The sequence below is a fragment of the Chaetodon auriga genome, chromosome 11 (assembly GCF_051107435.1).
Source record: "Chaetodon auriga isolate fChaAug3 chromosome 11, fChaAug3.hap1, whole genome shotgun sequence".
Taxonomy (NCBI): Eukaryota; Metazoa; Chordata; class Actinopteri; order Chaetodontiformes; family Chaetodontidae; genus Chaetodon; species Chaetodon auriga.
The window spans coordinates 11139444-11158203 of NC_135084.1; the positions used below are offsets into that span (position 1 = coordinate 11139444).

At 42.4% G+C, this 18760-nt stretch overlaps 3 protein-coding genes across 3 annotated transcripts; 1 reads left to right on the forward strand and 2 right to left on the reverse strand.

The window, feature by feature from the left end:
• The first annotated feature begins 691 nt into the window (after positions 1 to 691).
• Positions 692 to 9235, forward strand: oit3 (oncoprotein induced transcript 3). Its single transcript, XM_076743375.1, is given in 11 exon segments — positions 692 to 737; positions 853 to 887; positions 889 to 952; positions 3967 to 4341; positions 4456 to 4566; positions 5949 to 6071; positions 6178 to 6300; positions 7299 to 7459; positions 7562 to 7974; positions 8806 to 8905; positions 9077 to 9235. Coding segments are annotated over 11 exon segments (1710 nt in total).
• Positions 9236 to 10353: 1118 nt separating this feature from the next.
• Positions 10354 to 11719, reverse strand: pla2g12b (phospholipase A2, group XIIB). Its single transcript, XM_076742626.1, has 3 exons — positions 11690 to 11719; positions 10712 to 10877; positions 10354 to 10564 (listed from the first exon to the last, which is right to left on the reverse strand). The coding sequence occupies exons 1-3, from the start codon at positions 11717 to 11719 to the stop codon at positions 10446 to 10448; spliced, it is 315 nt and encodes a 104-aa protein (XP_076598741.1). The 3' UTR covers positions 10354 to 10445.
• Positions 11720 to 13127: 1408 nt separating this feature from the next.
• LOC143327937 (uncharacterized protein C6orf118-like) lies at positions 13128 to 17790 on the reverse strand. Its single transcript, XM_076742625.1, has 10 exons — positions 17717 to 17790; positions 16624 to 17210; positions 16285 to 16407; positions 15570 to 15629; positions 15066 to 15190; positions 14897 to 14958; positions 14425 to 14609; positions 14221 to 14274; positions 14034 to 14095; positions 13128 to 13930 (listed from the first exon to the last, which is right to left on the reverse strand). The coding sequence occupies exons 2-10, from the start codon at positions 17206 to 17208 to the stop codon at positions 13882 to 13884; spliced, it is 1305 nt and encodes a 434-aa protein (XP_076598740.1). The 5' UTR covers positions 17209 to 17210; positions 17717 to 17790; the 3' UTR covers positions 13128 to 13881.
• Between the last annotated feature and the right edge of the window lie 970 nt (positions 17791 to 18760).

An 18760-nucleotide genomic window follows, 5' to 3' on the forward strand; every position in this document is an offset into this window, starting at 1 on the left:
CATTACAGCTGTATACACTGTATGGGTTTCCTATACACACTATGGTGAAGCAGTAGTGTAATAAAGTGCTGATTCAATCTGCATGTGCCATAGAGACTTGCAGCCAGTAGGACCAACAGTGTCTTATTTCCAGCCGTAATCACAAAAGCAAAAAAAAAAAAAATGCATGTTCCACCTCATTTCTCCTAACAGCCTTGTGGATTAATGTCTCCATTGACTTAATTACATATGAGAAACCAAAACTGCAAGCGTCAGGTTAGTTTGGGCGGTTTCTCAATGGAATGGGCCAAGCTTTAGATGTTTTCTGGCTTGTACTAGTGGTCAAGTAATGAGCTAGATGAGAACATATTCACTCTGGCAGTGAGTCCCTAATGTGGGTCTGCGGTAAATCCTGAGTGTGCAAACTTCAGCGCTGCCTCGCAGTGAAAACTGTTCCAGCACGACACTAAGCAGATTAATCATATTGGTCTAATGCTGGAGCAGATTAGATCATTGGCCATTTTTCCACGCCCTTTAAATCAAGACTGATGAGGAAGGAAAGATTTAAGCCATGTAAAAGTATAAAACGCCTTGATCAGGCGTTTTAACAGCATGGCGGGAAAAAAAGCTGATGTTTGTAGTGCTTGAAGGTTGTGTGTGAGAGGATGGAGGGAGGAGAGTGAGAAGAGTGACTGTCTGAAACAATGGGAGGATGGTCCTGTCACTGGACCTGTGGAGCAGAGGGTCAACAGGTCAAGGTGAGACCAACACATGACAATACGACACATACAGATAAGAGGCACTTATTAAAGACAGGCTTCCCCTAAGAGTGAACCAGAAGAGCTACACACACACACACACACACACACTCAGACCTGAGCCTGGACTATCATTCCAAAACTGAGAGGGCACATCATGATGCTTTTGCTGGTTACCAGTCTGTTGCAGGAGGTTTTTGGGGTTGCTGGTGTAGGTGAGTGTGACATTTCTTATGTTTTCCCCCCAAAAAGCAGGTATCTCCTACAGTAAGATTATATTAGAATTATTGTACAGCTATGAGTTTGTATTATTGTCAACAAATCCAATGAAAACACCAAAGCCAACTCGATGTCAGTCCATTTTCCAATACGTTTGGACTTACCTAAACTATTCATTTCAAACGGTGATGAAATCTTCAAAAGCAAGTCACAAATATACTTTAATTCTTTTTCAAAAGGCTCAATCATTTTCTAAACAGCTGGGCGGTGGGTCATTCAGTTTTTGAGAAAACTCAAATGTTTCTCACAGCAGGGTAAATTTCTTGGTGTGTGGGTTCATTGTAATGAAGGAATATGTCACACAGTGCGACCGTGTGGCTCATTCGTATGTTTTTGACAGTTTCTGGACAACACTGGGGTCTCGAATAAGATGTATCAGATTTCAGCCACACAGGGAGTACAGTTTTAGTGGGTTTAATTCGTTGTTGGCTTTATTTGAAGGTAGAAAAAATAGGATATTGCCAGTTTTACAAAATAATATTCATTATGGAGAACAGTAAGGGTGGACACTGTTTGCTGTTAGCCTTCATCTTCATCTGTACAGATGAGCGGCTGGAGTCTGACTCAGGTCAGGCGTGGCTCCACATTCCCTTAATAGCCATATTAAGTTATTCAAGCCCCATCTGGAAGATTTAACGCTCCCATTACCATACACCCACATGAGTCAGCTCTGTCCTCTGCCCCTTCTGTGCCGCTAGAGCTGGAACACTGTCGGTCAGTCGTACATCTCCAGAACGGGTCGTTTATGCTGTCAGTGGGCCCCGGTCAGGGATTGATCCCTCTGCTTTTATTCGAGCAGCAGGTAGTGACAAGATGGACGGTCCATTAGTGGATGGAAGGAGAAAATTATGCGTGCGGTGACGTCATCTATGGTCACGATATTAGTCCCATCTCACACGAATATTTTTAATATAGCTCGCAGACACTGAGGTGCAGTCAGCTAATATTTCTTGGGAGTACGTGTTTGTGTGTTTTCTTGTTTACTTGTAAAAGCATATTCGAGCAAAGGAACAGTTATTGTCTCTGGTCACACAGAAAGCACTTTTCATTCAAGATACAGTAAAGTGAAAACATGGATATTTTATGTAGAGCAATCCAACTAAAAGCTAAGGCTGCAGTTTGGTTATAGTGCTGGTTACTGCTCCTCTAAATTGTTATGTCCTCCTTGTCAGCCGTCATGCTTCCTGGCTCTGGCCTGTCACTGATGATGCTTTACTGCTGGGCTGATCAGCCTCCTGCTGTTTCTTCATCCCCGCTGATTCTCAGTAATTAACACTCTCACTCTTGCTCACTTTGCCCACTCCCACCATCCCTCATGCCTCCTTCCTTTCCTTTTGTTTTACATCTACCTCTTAATTACACTGTTGAGAAGGCATGAAGAGGAGGGGGAGACTATTGATTGTTTTGCTGCTCTTTGTTTACTCTGCTTGTTCAGTTGTTCTGGTGTTTCTGCAAAGCTGGCTGTTCTGAAAAGAGTCACCACTGACAGAGCTCAGTGGACAGAGGGTTCCTTGATGCCTTGTTGGCTTTTAGTTCAATGAGATTTGACTCAGTGTTACAGTTTATCTTGTTCAAAGGTTGGCTCCATGGTAACAAGTTTGCTCAAGCAGCCAGTGCAGATACACGGCGGGGATAAAAGACATAGAGCTCGTCTATGGACTGAGCAGAAATTGGAGGCTTTGCTCAAGTTACTAATGGTATTGAATGTCCGGCAGTGCTAAAGGGGCACTCCACTGCCATGCAGATTTTTTTTTGTTTCTGAGATTTCTGTTTTCACTGGACTTACATTCAACTAAGAAATAGCCTTAATGAGAGCTATTGGAGGTGAGGTCTGGCAGCAAGGGTCCCCAGTGGTCTTAGACCAGGGCTGTTGTGGTGTTGTTGTTTTTTTTTTTTTTTTTTTTTTTTTTTTTTTTTTATGGGATTTTTCAATGCTGTGAGCACCAGCAGCAAAAAGTAATTCCACCTACATTATATTGATATGGAGGCAGAAATCTCAAAACCTGAAAAATGATCTGTAGTATGTAGCTGTACAACAATTACTGACAAAATATGTTTTGGAGGAAGTATTATTGATTATTATTGTAGATCTTATAAGTGAACATAACAATACCACAGTAGAAAATACTCCTGTAGAAGAAAAAGTCTTGCATTCATAATTTTAATTAAGTCTGAGTACTAGCAGCACAATATGCTTACAGCATCAAAAGTTGAAGTAGTGAGAGTAGTATATAGTGTGTATTACAGATGAGGCATCAGTAGCGTTAAAGCTGTGGTAGGCAGTTTATTTTTCGCATCATTGGGCAACAGTTCCACAATATAACCTTTCAGCATATTGTAATTCAAGTGATCTGAGTAACTAGATTACTGCGCCTCCTCTTGGCTCCACTTTTCAGGCTGTAGAAAATCTAGCCTGTAACAGGAGACTCTGGCCAATCACGGGTCATATCAGAGAGGGGGGGTGTTCCTACTGGCTGTTCTGTAGATGCAGATGTACGTGCACTGTCCTTTAGATACTGAATGTCTAGTCTCACACAGGCAGGCAGACTTATCCCCACTCTTCATTTTAAAACTGTCAGCACTGGAGAAAGTGAAGTTGAAAGTCTGATTCAACGGAGGAAAATCAGCGTATGTGTGTGAACATCATATGTTTTTGCATGTACAGTACTAAATTGAAAAGAAAGTAGTGACTAAAGTTTTTAAATGAGTCAAAAAAAGTAAAAAAAAGTACAATATTTAACTTTGAAATTTAGTGGAAATATAAAGAAGCTTGAAATGGAAATGCTCATGTAAAATACTTAGAAAACGTACACACTATCCAGCCCAAACTCCCTCCTCTCTGGCTCATCCTCCTTATCTTAAAACACACATTCACATTATGTTCATGTTTTCTTCCAAACATGTGCAACTAAGTCTTGTTCATCTTTGCCACCACACACACATGCCTCAGCCCTGGACCCCTGCTCTGCCTACATCAGCCTGAATGAACCCTGGAGGAACACGGACTACCACGTCAACCAGTCATCTGGCGTGCCCCTGTGCGACAGCCACGTGTCTGGAGAATGGTACCGCTTCACCGGCATGGCCGGGGATGCCATGCCCACCTTCTGCATCTCTGAGAATCACTGTGGCACCCATGCTCCCATCTGGCTCAACGGCAGGCACCCCCAGCTCCACGAGGGCATCGTCACCCTGCCTGTCTGTGCCAGCTTCAACGACAACTGCTGCCAGTGGAACGCCAGTGTAGATGTCAAGGCCTGTACAGGAGGATACTTTGTCTATCGCCTGCCCAAACCCTCAGTCTGCTTCCATGTTTACTGTGGCCGTGAGTCAGCATGTCCGATTCATAAAAAGTCAATTTGTTATTCTATTACAGCTACTTTTCATTTTCTTTGTCTTTTGTTGTGTTAATAACTGTGTGTGTGTGCGCGCTGCACAGATTTCTATGATATCTGTGATGAGGTGGACTGTGCAGGTCCCAGATGTCCTGAGTCTGACTGTCGCTGTGCACCTGGAACTGTTCTGGGACCAGACAGACAAACATGCCTGGGTGAGTGAGACAGAGAGGGAGGAAGAGAGGGGACAGATAAGTTGTTCAACTGATAATGAGGAGAACATGGACGATGGATAAGCTGGAAATGGCTTCTGAAAAACAATGACATGAGAAATCAATCAGACAGGATTTGCAGTGTGTTCACTCTTTGTTTTGACATTCGTATTTCTGGACAAGCTGTTTTTATGCTATTAAAATATCCATATCTACTTGGCTCAATGGGATATTCAGAAGATGGGGCAGAGCTTTGAGCTCTCAGACATCTTTTACCAAGGTGTCTGAGCTTAATTAGTTTGTTAAGTCTGTGGCTTGTTCAAACTTATCATTAGGCAAGGCCAGGTGATGCACATGCTGTATAAATACTGTGACTCCTCAAACCTCCTCTCAGCAGCTGCTTAGCACTCTGAAAAATGAAATAATTGAAACCCACAAAGCAGGAGAAGGCTGTAAGAAGATAGCAAAGCGTTTTCAAGCAGTCGTTTCCTGAGTTCGTAATGTAATTAAGAAATGTCAGGAACAGTGGAGGTCAAGTTGAGGTCTGGAAGTCCAAGAAAACTTTCAGAAATAACTTCTTCTGACAAATCAAACCTCTACTTGACTGTAAAAGACCTTCAGGGAGATTTAGCAAACTCTGGACTGGTGCAGTGACTCCTGCACAAACATAACCTTCATGGAAAAGTCATCTGAAGAAAATCTGTCCTGAGTCCTCACCACAAATTCAGCAGAAGATTGCAAAGGAACGTCTAAACCTAGGAATCAGATTTGTGCCAATAAAGTAACACAAAAACAAGAATTTGACTGTATTTTACCGCAGCCCTGTGGCTGCTGTCCCAGCCATTTAACCTCATTATATGACTTTTTCCTGAGTTTATTTAAAGATCACTGTTCAACCAGACTTCTTACTAGTTTTACATGATTGAGTTTTGCATGATTCATTGACTCTACTCAAGGTGGAGGTGTATGTGTGTGTGTCTGTGTGTGTCTGTGTTTGTGTGTGTGTTAGCATGCCTAACGATGGGTGACAGGCATGCTGTGGGAACCTTGCCAGCATGAGAACCACCATCAAAATGATGAACCAAATCTGGCTTTCCCTGTCTCAGAAATGACGCTCCTCACGTTGCCGTCCTCAGTCACTCTCTGTCCTCACTCTCATTTCTGTCTCTCTTTTAATTTCATTCCTCATTTTTTTTTTTTTTTTTTTTTTTTTTTACCTGTCCTCTCAGTATAAATGCAGTTTTAAAGTGCTTTAAACTCAATTTATCATCCTTCACCCTGGACCACTAAGAGAATTGCCTTCAGGTGATAAACTCTACCCATTGGGTACTCAGTCAATTAAACAATAATGTCTGACTTGGGGATGGTGTGTGTCCTATGTTCAGATGTGAATGAATGTGAGAAGAGCAACGGCGGCTGTGCAGAGGTGTGTGTGAACACCAAAGGCTCCAGACGCTGTGAGTGCGGGCCGGGCCGTGTGCTGGACAAGGATGGACACAACTGCAGAGGTACATCCATGTTCTGACACACCAGGTAAGGATATGCAGAGATAATGAACCAGGGAATAACATGGTGGTCTTCATCTTTATCGTTTCTCTGTGTTGCCTCATGCAGAGATAGCTGGCTGTCATGTTAACAATGGAGGTTGCAGCCATGGCTGCTCCTCACTGCAGGACTCCTATCAGTGCAACTGTCCGAGAGGGCTGGAGCTGGGAGAGGATAAACGCACATGTCAGGGTGAGTATCAGTATGTGTGAATGTGTGTAAGAGAATGGTAGATTTTGAAGTTAATCAAGTTGACACAGAGACACATGCTTGCATTAATCTGAAAAGATGTTAGATGATGTAGAGGTTTGACCAAAATGCATTTCTTCGGGTCATAAGTTATATTTTTTACATGTCAGTGCAGGGTTATTTGTTTCATTAAACACATTAGCAGTGGATGAACATGACTGGCCAGTACTTGTTTTGTGAAAACAAATGTTTCTTTCAGACTTTTTATGTCAGTGTCTGTTTTGATAGTACAAGACTGCAGCTTTTGATTATATCTCGTCTGGTAAAATCTGTAGATTATGTTTCTATGTGATAACAGCTTGTTATACTGTGTGTCAGGAAATAGTGCAAAATGTCCAGGTGACATCTTCAAATGACATGTTCTTTATAACCAACAACAGTTACAACAGTTTTAAGCTCAAAGATATTCAAATTTAAGGTTACAACCACTGATTATTTTCATTATCAATTAATTCATTTTGATTTCTTTCTTAACAATCCATCAATCATTTAGTCTGCGGATTTGATAAAATGATATCTTCAAATCAAATATCTTGTTTTGTCTGACCAACAGGACAAGATAACATATAACATTCAAAAAAACAAAACAAAAACAAACATTCACATGGGAGAAGCTGGAAGCAGTAAATATTTAATTTTAATAATGAAACCATTCCCAAAATTAGTTGCCAATTAGTTGTCTTTTGTTGGACATGTAAACCAGCGAATCATCGCATGTTAGAAGCTGGAGCCAGTGAAAGCTGGTACATTTTTTTCAGAAATGACTGAAATCATGAATCAGTCAGTTTGGTAATGATGCTACCACTGGGACTAGTGGATTTTTTCATCCAATAAACATGACTTTGGCATGATATGTCATTATATCTGTGCACTGTTTCATGATTGGTGTCATTTTTATTGACCATAATGATGTATCATACTGTTGCCTCTCTTTCCTTCAGTGCCAGTCCAGTGTGACTCCAGCTCTATTATTGTGTCAGTTCCTAAAGACCTTGTAGGAGGACTGGAGCTCTCCCTGACCAACTCCTCTTGTCGAGGTGTTTCCAATGGCACACACATCAACCTCAGCTTCAGCCTCAAGACCTGCGGTACAGTGGTGGAGGTCAGGGGCATTGGGATGATTTTTTTTTAGACTGAATGTGCTCAGGGTGTTTTCCCTGAAAATGACTTGTCAAAGAGCTGTAAACTGCATGTTGCCCCCCAGGTGACAGATGACAAGATTGTGGGCACCAACCTGGTGACAGGCCTTCCAAGGAGCAGCCCAGGAAGTAGCAGGGACTTGATAGTCCGCACCAGCAAGTTAGTGCTCCCCGTCACCTGTGAGTTCCCCAGGGAGTACCACGTGTCAGACGAATACCAGGCAAGTCTGCGGAGCTCTGCCCTTGAGCTGGCAGGTCACAGCGAGGGAGTCTTCCCCTTCTTCCTGGAGCTCTTCAAGAACTCCGAGTTCTCCGAGCCGTACCGCACCCCGCCCCAGCTCCGCCTCCACGACTCCCTGTTCTTTGGAGTGGAGCCAAAGGAGAGAGTGGAGGGCCTCTCTGCACTGGTGGAGAGCTGCTTCGCTACACCAGGGCCCAAAGCTGACCAGGCCCTCAAGTATTTCCTCATAAAAGACGGGTGAATAATACGGATGTTTCATCAATTTATTGACAGTGATGTCTTTGGATTCGCAACACAGTCTGTGAAAATGATTCCTGGAGACCTATGTGGCTAATAAATCTTTAAAATGTAATTTTTTTGATGCTATAAGCTCCACTGATGAAATTTCATTGCCTGCACTGTACAGAGGTAGAGGTAGAGATCTCAGTGAAAGATATCGCAAATAACCTGGGTGAATGAAAACAAAGATGTATGGTACTGTGCTATGGAATTTGGGTGAACTAAAGTGTCTTGCTCATGCTGACAATGAAAACTGCAGAATTCTGACTTTTTAATATTGTCTCATTAACACGAGACACATATTTGGTCCTGCGACACGAATAGTCCTTATAGGCTAGTTAATGTCAGCGGCATCAGACGCTGCTGCTGTGTTTGCATAAAGCCTTACATCAGCTGCTTGACAGTTATAGGACAGGAAATCTCCACTGCTTCCAGGAAATGTCAACTGAAAAATGCCACTGGCCTCACATTCTTAATGCGGAAAGAAAACAAGAAAATTCTGCTGAGAAAAATCGAAAACACGGATCAGCCTTATAATCTGGGGAAGGCTCATTTTTGGCACTGTTTCTCCTCTCAACTGAGATTTTCTCTTGCTATCCTTTGGACACCAACAGAGCAGGGCTACAATCTATTCTCCCGATTTCCTATTAAAGATATAACAGAGTTTCAGGACATTAATGCAGCTAACCCTGATGAAGTGGCTCATTAGAAATGTGGATCATTGAGTACTGTGTGAAGAGCTCAACCACATGTGTGACTCTATTTCCCCTCTTGGGCTTCTTTTTTTAGGTGCATCTCTGATGAAACTGTGACACAGTATTCATCAAAGGACCAGCTCTCTAAGCACTACCAGGTCCCAGTCTTCAAGTTCATCGGCAAGGACAACCGAGTGAGTAAAGCAGGCATGCTGGGAGCCAGCTGGCAAGTGTGTGTGGGCTTATGTCTATGAAGCACTATACTGTGAGGACTGCATTCAAAGCATCAGCAGTGTCGGCACACTGTAATGGTGTTCCTCTCCGTCTCTGCTCAAAACAAGCTCGCCTCTCTCCTCTGTTCACAGCAAGTGTTCCTCCACTGCCAGGTGTTGGTATGTGGGGCAGGAGACTCCCGCTGCGCTCAGCGTTGTCGTGGACGTGTCCGCCGAGAGGTTCGGACCAGTGAACCTCAGGAGCAGCACACGCTGAGCGGAGGCCCCATCTTCATCCTGCCTGAGCCATGATGCTCATGTAAAGGCATTAACACAAACAGCCAGAAGAACACCAAACATATGCAGTAACATTTAGATTAAAGATGATCTGAGCATTTCAGTTTATTTAGTATATCAAACACAACAGTCATACGCAGAGCAGTCGGTCGTGCTGCACATATATACATGCAGTATGTACACTCTTCTTCCAGTGTCAGTCACAGTGCTGGAGATCCCTTGAATTCTGGTTAATACATTCAAGTGTGTGTGTCTTTGCCTGGCAACACATTTCACTGACATTAAAACGAATGACATTTCTATTAGAAATCATTCGGAGAGGCCACAGTTAATTTGTAATAAGTATGACATGAAGGATGCTTTTCTAGGTCACACTTTCAGGCATTTCTCGGGCTTGATTACAGCTTTGAGTGGACTTGTAAAAGTGGCTGATATTTCACACCATCACTGACTTCAAAAACACATGTGGAGCATCCAGAGATGTGTCCTGTCTCATTTGCTCTGTGTAATCGATGGCTTGGGAGCACGTCACACATTCCAGCGTGGTGGAAATGAGGCATCAGTGAGTCGTTCCTGGAAAATCGTTGTCGCTCTGACAATTAATCCAGAATTAATCATGTCAATTAAACTGCAATTAGTCATGCATTTATTCATAAAAATAAGCAATAACTGCAAAATAACTTAGATCAAATATTAATGTAGTAGTAATAGGCATTACATTTACATGACACTGACTTGCAATTTGAGCAGATAAGCAATCTTGATAAATAGCAGCCCACGACAAACCGTGCGCTACAGCAATTATCTCATGTCTTTCTATCTAAAGGAAATTAATCTAAGTACAATATCCTTCCCATCAGACACTTTCTTTGGAGTCATCAAAGTAATTTATGCTAATGGAGTCATAAAGGCCTAAAAATGGCCTAAAATGAAATGGAGTAAGGAGAGTATAACATGCATAAGCAATTAATTAAGATTCTGAAAGTCATATTCAGATACCTGATATTTGTTACTCCTGCCTACCAATAAAACCTGAGAAACTGTTCATTTGCATTCCCCTTTTATGTGTCTTTTAACTCCCAGGCTGAATCTTCAGAGGGTTCTTGTGAAGCATCTCCTCTTCGACAAAAAAAAAAAAGCATATAATATACAGTATAATCTGTACAAATACCCATGGCTCTGTTATGTATCTATGAGAGCATGCAGGAGTCCAGAGTGTTCAGTGTCACAGTTCATCCCTCTCCTCTCCCTCGCAGACACACGCTGCCCTCTGGCTGTTCATGTAAGGTCTACAACCAAGAGTCCACACTGTGTTGTAGAGAGTGTCTGCCATCGATTCACAGGCTGAGGAGCAAAAACAGACGAGCAGAGAGAGGCAGAGTAACAAGTATGTGAGGTGTTTCCGGTGGTCATATTCATAGCATCCCATATATTTTTCCATGGCACAACAGCCAGGAAAAGGAGAAAAATAAATATTTGCAAATATCTCACCTTGTACTTTGGACACAAAGCCCAGACTCTTATTAAGGTCTGAGCAGATGCCGTGCAGACACGAGCGAAAGTTGGAGTCGCAGTCGTACTTGCTTGTCCCACAAGTGTCATAGCACACATCGAGCTGATTACAGCACATTGTCATAGCAGGGATCCCAAGGTCAAGCTGTCAAGAGAAAGAGCTGCATCATGTCACAACAGTTTCCTAAGACAGAACCAGCCATCATGGTCGTGGTTTGTTCCATTATATGAGTTTGATGATAGTTCTGGACTGTGGGTGCTATGAACAGGACACCTACAGCTGCATTCACCTGGAATCCCACCAGAGAGGAACTGCAGCCGTCGGGCTCTGAGGGCTGGTAGCCAGGGCGAGGCTGAGGAGGTTCTCCTGGAAAACAAACAAACAAACAAATAAAACATAAAACAGAGAAGCTCCATTTAATTGTTAAACTACAGTGGAGACTCATTAACAGACTAATGTCATCATGAGGTCATGAGTCAAGAATCCACAGCATACAGTATCTCTGTTGTTGGATGGGGGTCATATCACAGATAAGATGTAACTTCTGTTTGAGAATATCTGTATTGATTACCTAACTATGGGCCGACCTCCTAGACTGATAACCAGAATATATTCATTATCAGCAGCCTGAGTGCCAAACGCAATCTTGGGTCAAGACATGCGTAGCTAATAAAGTGACAGCAGAGGGATTGATTTGAGATTTAAAGTGTACTCAGCAAACATATAGTAACACAAGGACTAGTGGATGTGGACAACACAATGATCTTTTGAAAACCTTTTGGGGACCAGATGAACTGATAAAAATTGTTTTCTCCTCTGAAAACAGCTCAACATCAACTCTGACTATCCAGCTACTTCTGAGCCCCTTGAACCCCTGAGCCCCCACCCTCCAGGACTAAAAGACTTGCAGTTCTCAGTAACATAACAGTATGTTAATTCAAGAGATTTGCTCTTACCATATCTGCAGCGGTACTGACACACGCCATTGTGCCCCCCCACCAGCTCCACCAGGGAGTCAAAGTATCCGTGCGCAGTCTGGAAACTATTTCTAATTGAGTTGAGGCTCCAGCTGTTATCTTCATGTGCCAAGGGTCTGTTCGGGGAGCGGTTTGTCTGGACTGGTCTGATGTCGTTCCCTTCCTCCTTCTCAGAGGAAGGTTGCTCGTGGGTGACAGCTTCAGCAGCGAGAGCCTCCGCAGCATGGCCGTCTCCAGCAGGCCTTTCCCTGTCTGTCCCTGGCTCTTCGGCTGCTGCACCATCTGCTACAGGGACATCCGCTTCAGGTTTATCCGCTGCAAGTATTTTAGCAAGTAGATTGCCACCAAAAAGGGAATTAGCAGCAGGTTCCTCAGCTGCAGGTGAATCGCCTGCTTGAGCATCTGCAGGAGCTACACCTTCTTGAACTGCATCTACAGAGGCAGCTGCCACAGCACCATCAGTGACCGCAGAGGCCTCGTCCTCCTTTGCTTGAGTCTGGTAGTGGCCTAAAGTGGCACACATGCTGGCAGAGATGCACAGGAGGAGCAGGACCACAGTCCGAAGCAGCATGGTGTCGAACTGGTGACAATCCGAGCAGAGGAGGCTCTCCAGAAGACGAGGTGTTGTTAACAGGGTGAGAGGACCGTGGAGAGTGAGGGACAAAAACACTGTGCTCCTACTGCCTCTGCCAGCCATAGAGCAGACTTTGACCTCTGATTAGGCTGGAGCAGACAGCAAGGCACTCTCATGTCGGGGGCAAAGGTCACTTCCATATCAATTCAAAGAAAGCTTCTATAATTCCTCTAATCTTCTCAGTCTGTGTGTTTCTTGAACCCATCAAATGAGTAATGTCATCACAGTTTTATTCACAAAGCTGTAATTGGATTTTTATGAGTCAAAAGTCACATGGAACTGGAGCCTACAGGAAAACCCCTCCTCGTATTCACTTTAGCATCTGACATATCTAATGCTGGCATTTCAGGCCTGTGACCTTTTTCAAGACATCACCGACTTCACACGATCTTCACTGTGTTTTGATAAAGGTCACAGACTGACACTTGAGCACTGAGTAAGCCCAAACATTATCTTATTCACTTGGCATGTCTCTGCTGCCCTCTTGTGTTTGAAGCGTAATGTGTTCCAATGCTGTGGAAATTGTTTTTTTTTCTTTTTCTTTTTTTTTTGTCCCTGGTCTGTTGTGAATAATGATATGGGGTTGCATGTTTTTTCTTCTGATGCCTTATTTAGTCTGTACAAATGAACACTGACTACTGTCTCCTGCAGCCAGAGCAATCATCTGTGGTATGATGATCACGCATTGCTCCATACAGCGTAACTCAGAAAAGAACAATATACAGGTCTTTTTTTCTGCTTTGAAACTCACTGCGATTCAGAACAGTTGAGGAGCTTCAGGCCGTACATATTTCAAAACTTATCCGATTTCAGCCTTAAGTTGTTCATATTGACAAATACTAATTGTGCTGCCTTGGGCCACAAAAACATGTGCAAAGTGTCAAATTCACTGCTGTTCCTTAACCGCCAACTGCAAACTTATGAAACCTGACGTCCTCTATTATGAAACACCACATATGCATGTGATCATTGCATCTGAGGCACTTTCATAATTTAAGGCTTGAGACTGTTGACGGTTATGCAGCAAAAGCTAACAGTTGAAGAAAGTAAGTAAATCCAACGAATTAAAACTGTATGAAACTAAGTGAAGTATGTTTGTAAGTAATCTCTGAGTCTTTTCATTTTATTATATGTTATATTTCTACTGCATTCATTTGACAGACATAGTTCTGGTATTACAATAAAGTATAATACTAGTTAATATGCAAGTAAAAATTTTACTAAAACACAAGGTCATCTTTTAAAATAGGATGCAGTCTAGATTAAACTATCCGAAAGTGTATAAAATTAGCTTCATCTCAATGACAACATCAAAATACTGCTATGATCTATGATCTCGAGTTTTAAGCTAAGATCTGCTGTTCTTGAAGGGCTACAACAAGGATAAGACCATCTCATTATGAAGTTGCTTCCTGGCTGTCAAAGATGTGTGTATTAATTACTTATTCCATCATTTTATGGCACATTGGACACATTTATCTGGTGTATGTGGTCTGACTTTGACACATTTGTTCCTTCCATTTACTTGCCGATGACGCTATTTGGTCACCGTTTGTATATCACAACGTATTTCGTCCCACAACATCCTAGTGGTAAAAACACAGGAGAGCAGCAGTAAGAACGTGTCACAAGTCTCCCAGTCAAGCATCACAAACACACACACAGTATATGCTATAATTCAACATGTACCGTTTTATGGCCTTGCTCGCCTTCTCTCTGTTCAACACCATGTTGATGTTCTTTTCCAGATCCTTGAGGGAAAATTACAGAGTAAAAAAAAAAAGCAAGATCCACTATCACATAGCAGGACATGCATTTATAATATGTAATGCTTAAGAAATGATGATATGGTAGGATAAAGGTCAAACTCCCTTGCCTTGTTGATGGTTTTCAGGCGCTCATTTGAGGCTATCAGTCTCATTATCTCTGTCTGGAAGCAAACAGAACAACATGCTGAATAAAAACTGCAGACACTTTTGAGAGACAGCAAAGTTAAAATTGACGTTCAATGTGGTGTAAAAGTCAAAGTCTAAGCAGCAGAAGATGTGTGCGGATAAACAGAAAGTTAATATAGCAGCACCTTCAGATCTTTGATGCGCCTCTCGGTGGCTGCGGTTGTGGCTGTGGACACAAGCCTCTCCTTAATCTCTTCCTCCAGCTGTTGGATCTCCCTCCACGTGTTCAACACCTGAAGCCTCTTGGCTTGGATGCTGCTGGTATGCCCAATGGCATTCCCCATGTCTTGCAGCCCTGACAGAGATGTATCTGTCCAAACACAGAGGAACCTAGTATGAATGCACTCAGGTGAAGCGTGATGTGTACTTGTACATACAGTACACATTTCTGCAGGCATTACTGACTCACAGCTGACTTTGTGACACTACAAAACTGTCTTTATGCCTGTTGTCCTGACAAAGTGATTATTTGTTCAGTCTGTTCACACCAAAGATTTCAAAGTTAGCATGTGCTGTTGCCCTGCAGGGTAATGTACAGCAAATGCTGAGATGTGGTTCACCAATGATTAAATATACCACTGTAGTCTTTAGACTTACTCTTCATGATACTGTCCTCTGGGCTTAGAATAGCTGGAACATTCAGTAATTCATTTCGGGCTCTGAGGTAAAAAAAAAGAAAAAAAAAAGATCAAACTTGCTTGAACTGCTGAGACTGTACAGTATACAAAAATGCAGACTTTCTTCGTGGGACAGATTCTTGCAGTACTGTTTATTCTCCTCTAGAGCTCCTCTGGCCTGCTGCTCCAGCCTGCAAACCTCCTTTTCAGCATCCTCCAGCTCCATTTCCCTTACTTTGCCATTGCCAAGTTCTTTGAGTGAAGCATTCAGCAACTGTGATGCAACAACAGAAATATATTAAGACTTACGTTGTGTAACACAAATGCAAAATATGCTTGAGAGAAATTATTATTTTGATTATTGCAAAACTCTCTGAGTCCAGTTAACATATTCCGCTTTGTTTGGAATACATGACGTTGTACTCTTTCATTTAAAAAAAATGACCATGAAAATGAATGATAGGCCCTGTGATAAGAATTACCTTTGACCATTTGAACTGTGACTGAACTCTAGGTGCACTTTTGTTGCATTACATTGATTTTGTGTTAAAAAAAATCCAGTGAGATACTTGTCCTAATGTTTCTCATTGTAGAGGATACTGTCTGCTCTCTTCCATCCTTACACAGTATGAAAAGACATTCATGTGCTCTACCGTGTCATGTAGTAATGATTGGGAAGCCATCAGGTGGTTGGCATATAAATCATAATCTGTCTGGAAGAAAAAAGAGAACATTATTTCACTCTGTGTATTCTATTGATGTTTTCATTGTATGAAATCAGTTTACTTGGAGAGAGCATAGACTAATAATTTACTGCCCATGGGCTTGTCACATGGCTTTATTTTAACACAAGCTTCAGCTGAAGACATTTACAACGAAGATGACCGCCAGGGTACAGTACAGTTCTTGTGTATAAGATATCCAGTTATCTTGACAAAGAACACAATTTTTCAAGTTACTGTGATATTTTTAACTTGTCAAAATGTCCATAGTGTATTTGTTTCCTCATAAAGCATAATCAAAATGACTAACTCCTGTTAGTTTTATGCTGTCAAACAACACCAAGATTTCTGCTGCATGACAATGATAATGTCACTGTTTACACATTAAAGTGAATTTTACTAATAGTGTACAGAGCAGGAGAAAATGCAAAAAAGAGACATGCATGGACGACCTAAGATATTTCTTATGAATGAGCACTAATCCAACCGTTGCCCTCTAATGACCTGCCCCGGGCGCATCATGACCAGGTTCCAGTGGTTGCTCTACTTCCGCTTGCTACACCAGGGACTCACTCTCTCTTGGCTCTAATACGTCTGACGGCACATGCTAAAAATGTGCTAGTGGGTAGAGAGGAAATGGAAAAACCTTAATTTCCCTCAGGATGCGTCCAAATACTGGGGAGCCTTCACATACATCATCAAAGACGTCACTGAACACCACAAGGTGGTCTCTGCTGGGCCAACTTTGCGCTGACAGCTTCTTCAGCTCCTGAGTATGACATGAACACACACACACACACACAACGTAAGAAAGTTAAGATGTGCGTGAGTGTCAGCGTGTCTCTTTATTCATGTGCCTTTGCAAGAGTGTTGAGAGTGCATTTCAGAATTGCCATCTCATGAAAAATGTATTAGAAAGCCTGAAAATTCAAGTGCAATTCCAAAACTTGTTGCATGATGTTCTGCTTTGAGAGACCATTCTCACCTTTTGTAGTTTCCTCTCATGCATTTCAGCAATGTTTATTCCAGCACAGAGGTCCGGCTTGGCTACGACTTGGCTGCCAAACTGTCGTTTTGCCTTTTGCTGGCCTTTATTATTCAGGCCTTCCTGGTCAGAGTGGCTCGAGCAAAATTGTTGTTTCCCCTCCGGATGAGATGACGAGCTGGACTTTTTCAGGGATAAGGCTCTCAGCTGGACTGGCAAAGAGTTTGAGCAACTGTAAACTATCTCAGGAAGACTTATATCTTCTCTTCTGTTTGCATGTGATGAGCAAACAGCGGTGCCAGTGGAGAAAGAGGGATACACTTTCATTTCACTCTTCTTTACAGAGATCAGTGCCTTCGTCCGCTGGACTGTCAGAGGGTTTGGGGTTTCTTCTCGGCACTGAGACATCCCCCAGAAAGCCTGCTTTTTCTCCTTTTGAGGCTGACTCTGGATCAGGCTGCGGGGCCCCAGATGACCTGAGGAGTAGGTCTTGATATCAGCCTTCTGACCAGCTTCAGCAGCCAGCAGCATCCTGTGGATGTCGCTCCCGAAGCAGCTGGCCTTTGGCTTACAGCTGCCGGACATGGCTACGAAGGCACAACACATATTACTGTGAACTTTGTTAAAAGACACACAAGGCGACTGACCTCACCTCAAGTACAATACATTTCCTGTATGACACAGCAGAACTGCGATTAAATACACCGAAACAAAAATTAGCTGCTTCACTTTCTATAAGCTGCATTCACTGACATGGTGCGCTATCCGAAGCTCTTTACAACTGAACAGCATGCAACAGTCCAATAACAATGAACTCAGCAACCTGGTGTGTCTGAACAAGAACTATCTGTCCTACAAATACGACTCTGTGAGAAAGTAATGCTAAACCGTTGTCAGCTTTCGTAAATCCAGACAGTGGGCAAACTAATCAGATCATAGCTAACGCTAACTTCAGTTTCCACGACCGTGAAGCACTTAGACCAAACAGCGCAACTTAGTATTTTTACTTTCATATCACTTTAATAAATTACGAATACGTGGTTGACGCATGTGGACAAAGCAGACTCACAGAAACCCTAAATAATAAGCTCACCTCTTAGCTAATTGTATTTTAAAGCGGAACCACAAGTGACAAAGTTTCACCACAGCACCTACTGTCTGCTCCTCAGTCGGTTACCATGGAGACTGAAGCGCGTATTGCTTGCGTTGCCTTCAGGGTCTTGGTAATAATCGTACCGGTTCTCCATGAGGTGCGGTCATATCTCATTTGTACAATCTGATGCAAATGACTGACGTTAAAGTGTGCAGGGCAGACAGTACTCGACCATAAACACTTATTTATGGCGACATTATGGTAGGTTCATGTTTGTAGAAAGACAAGCACTAAAAAGCTATGTCACAGCTGTGGCCTATTCATAAAATGATCTGCATGAACTTGCCTTCAGTCCTTGTAATTGACTGCACAGGTGAGATCATTTAATAAAGCAGAGACTGACTCATAAGTTAATCATTCGGTTTCCGTTTTCTGTCCTGTGGATTTTTTCTCCATGCAAACTGTCAGTAAACATAAACCGAAACACAAACATTAAAAAGACAAATGAGTTTGCATTACTCATCAGGGCAGAGACGATATGTGTGGGTGATGGAGTTCAGACATCTGACCTTGTGCAAAGTGAACATCAGCGCTGGATTCATTGCAAAGCATGAGCGGACTGGAATATTTGCAGGCCATGAGCAAAAGAAAGCAACAGCTTTCCTGAAGTCCAAATCCCAGCTCATTCGAGCCTAACCTTCCCATGACCCCATTCCACTCCATTTTGTTCCCCTAGCCATTACCTTGAGTGGAGGATTATGCGTTTACAGTAAGGATGTGGTCTGACAAAAAAATGAAGCTAATCCCAAATACTGTGAGACTGAAACGCTACATCACTCACAAGGTTTCATCTTAATTATCTATGTCATTATATTATTATTATTATTATTATTATTATTATTATTATTATTATTATTATTATTTTTATTGAAAAACTGGTCTGCATGTCAGCTGACTCATCACTGTTGCTGCTGATCATGATGAATTTGGTAATGAGCCAGAGACAGTGTCTGACCTTGCTGAAAAGTGGCTGCAAATAACAGA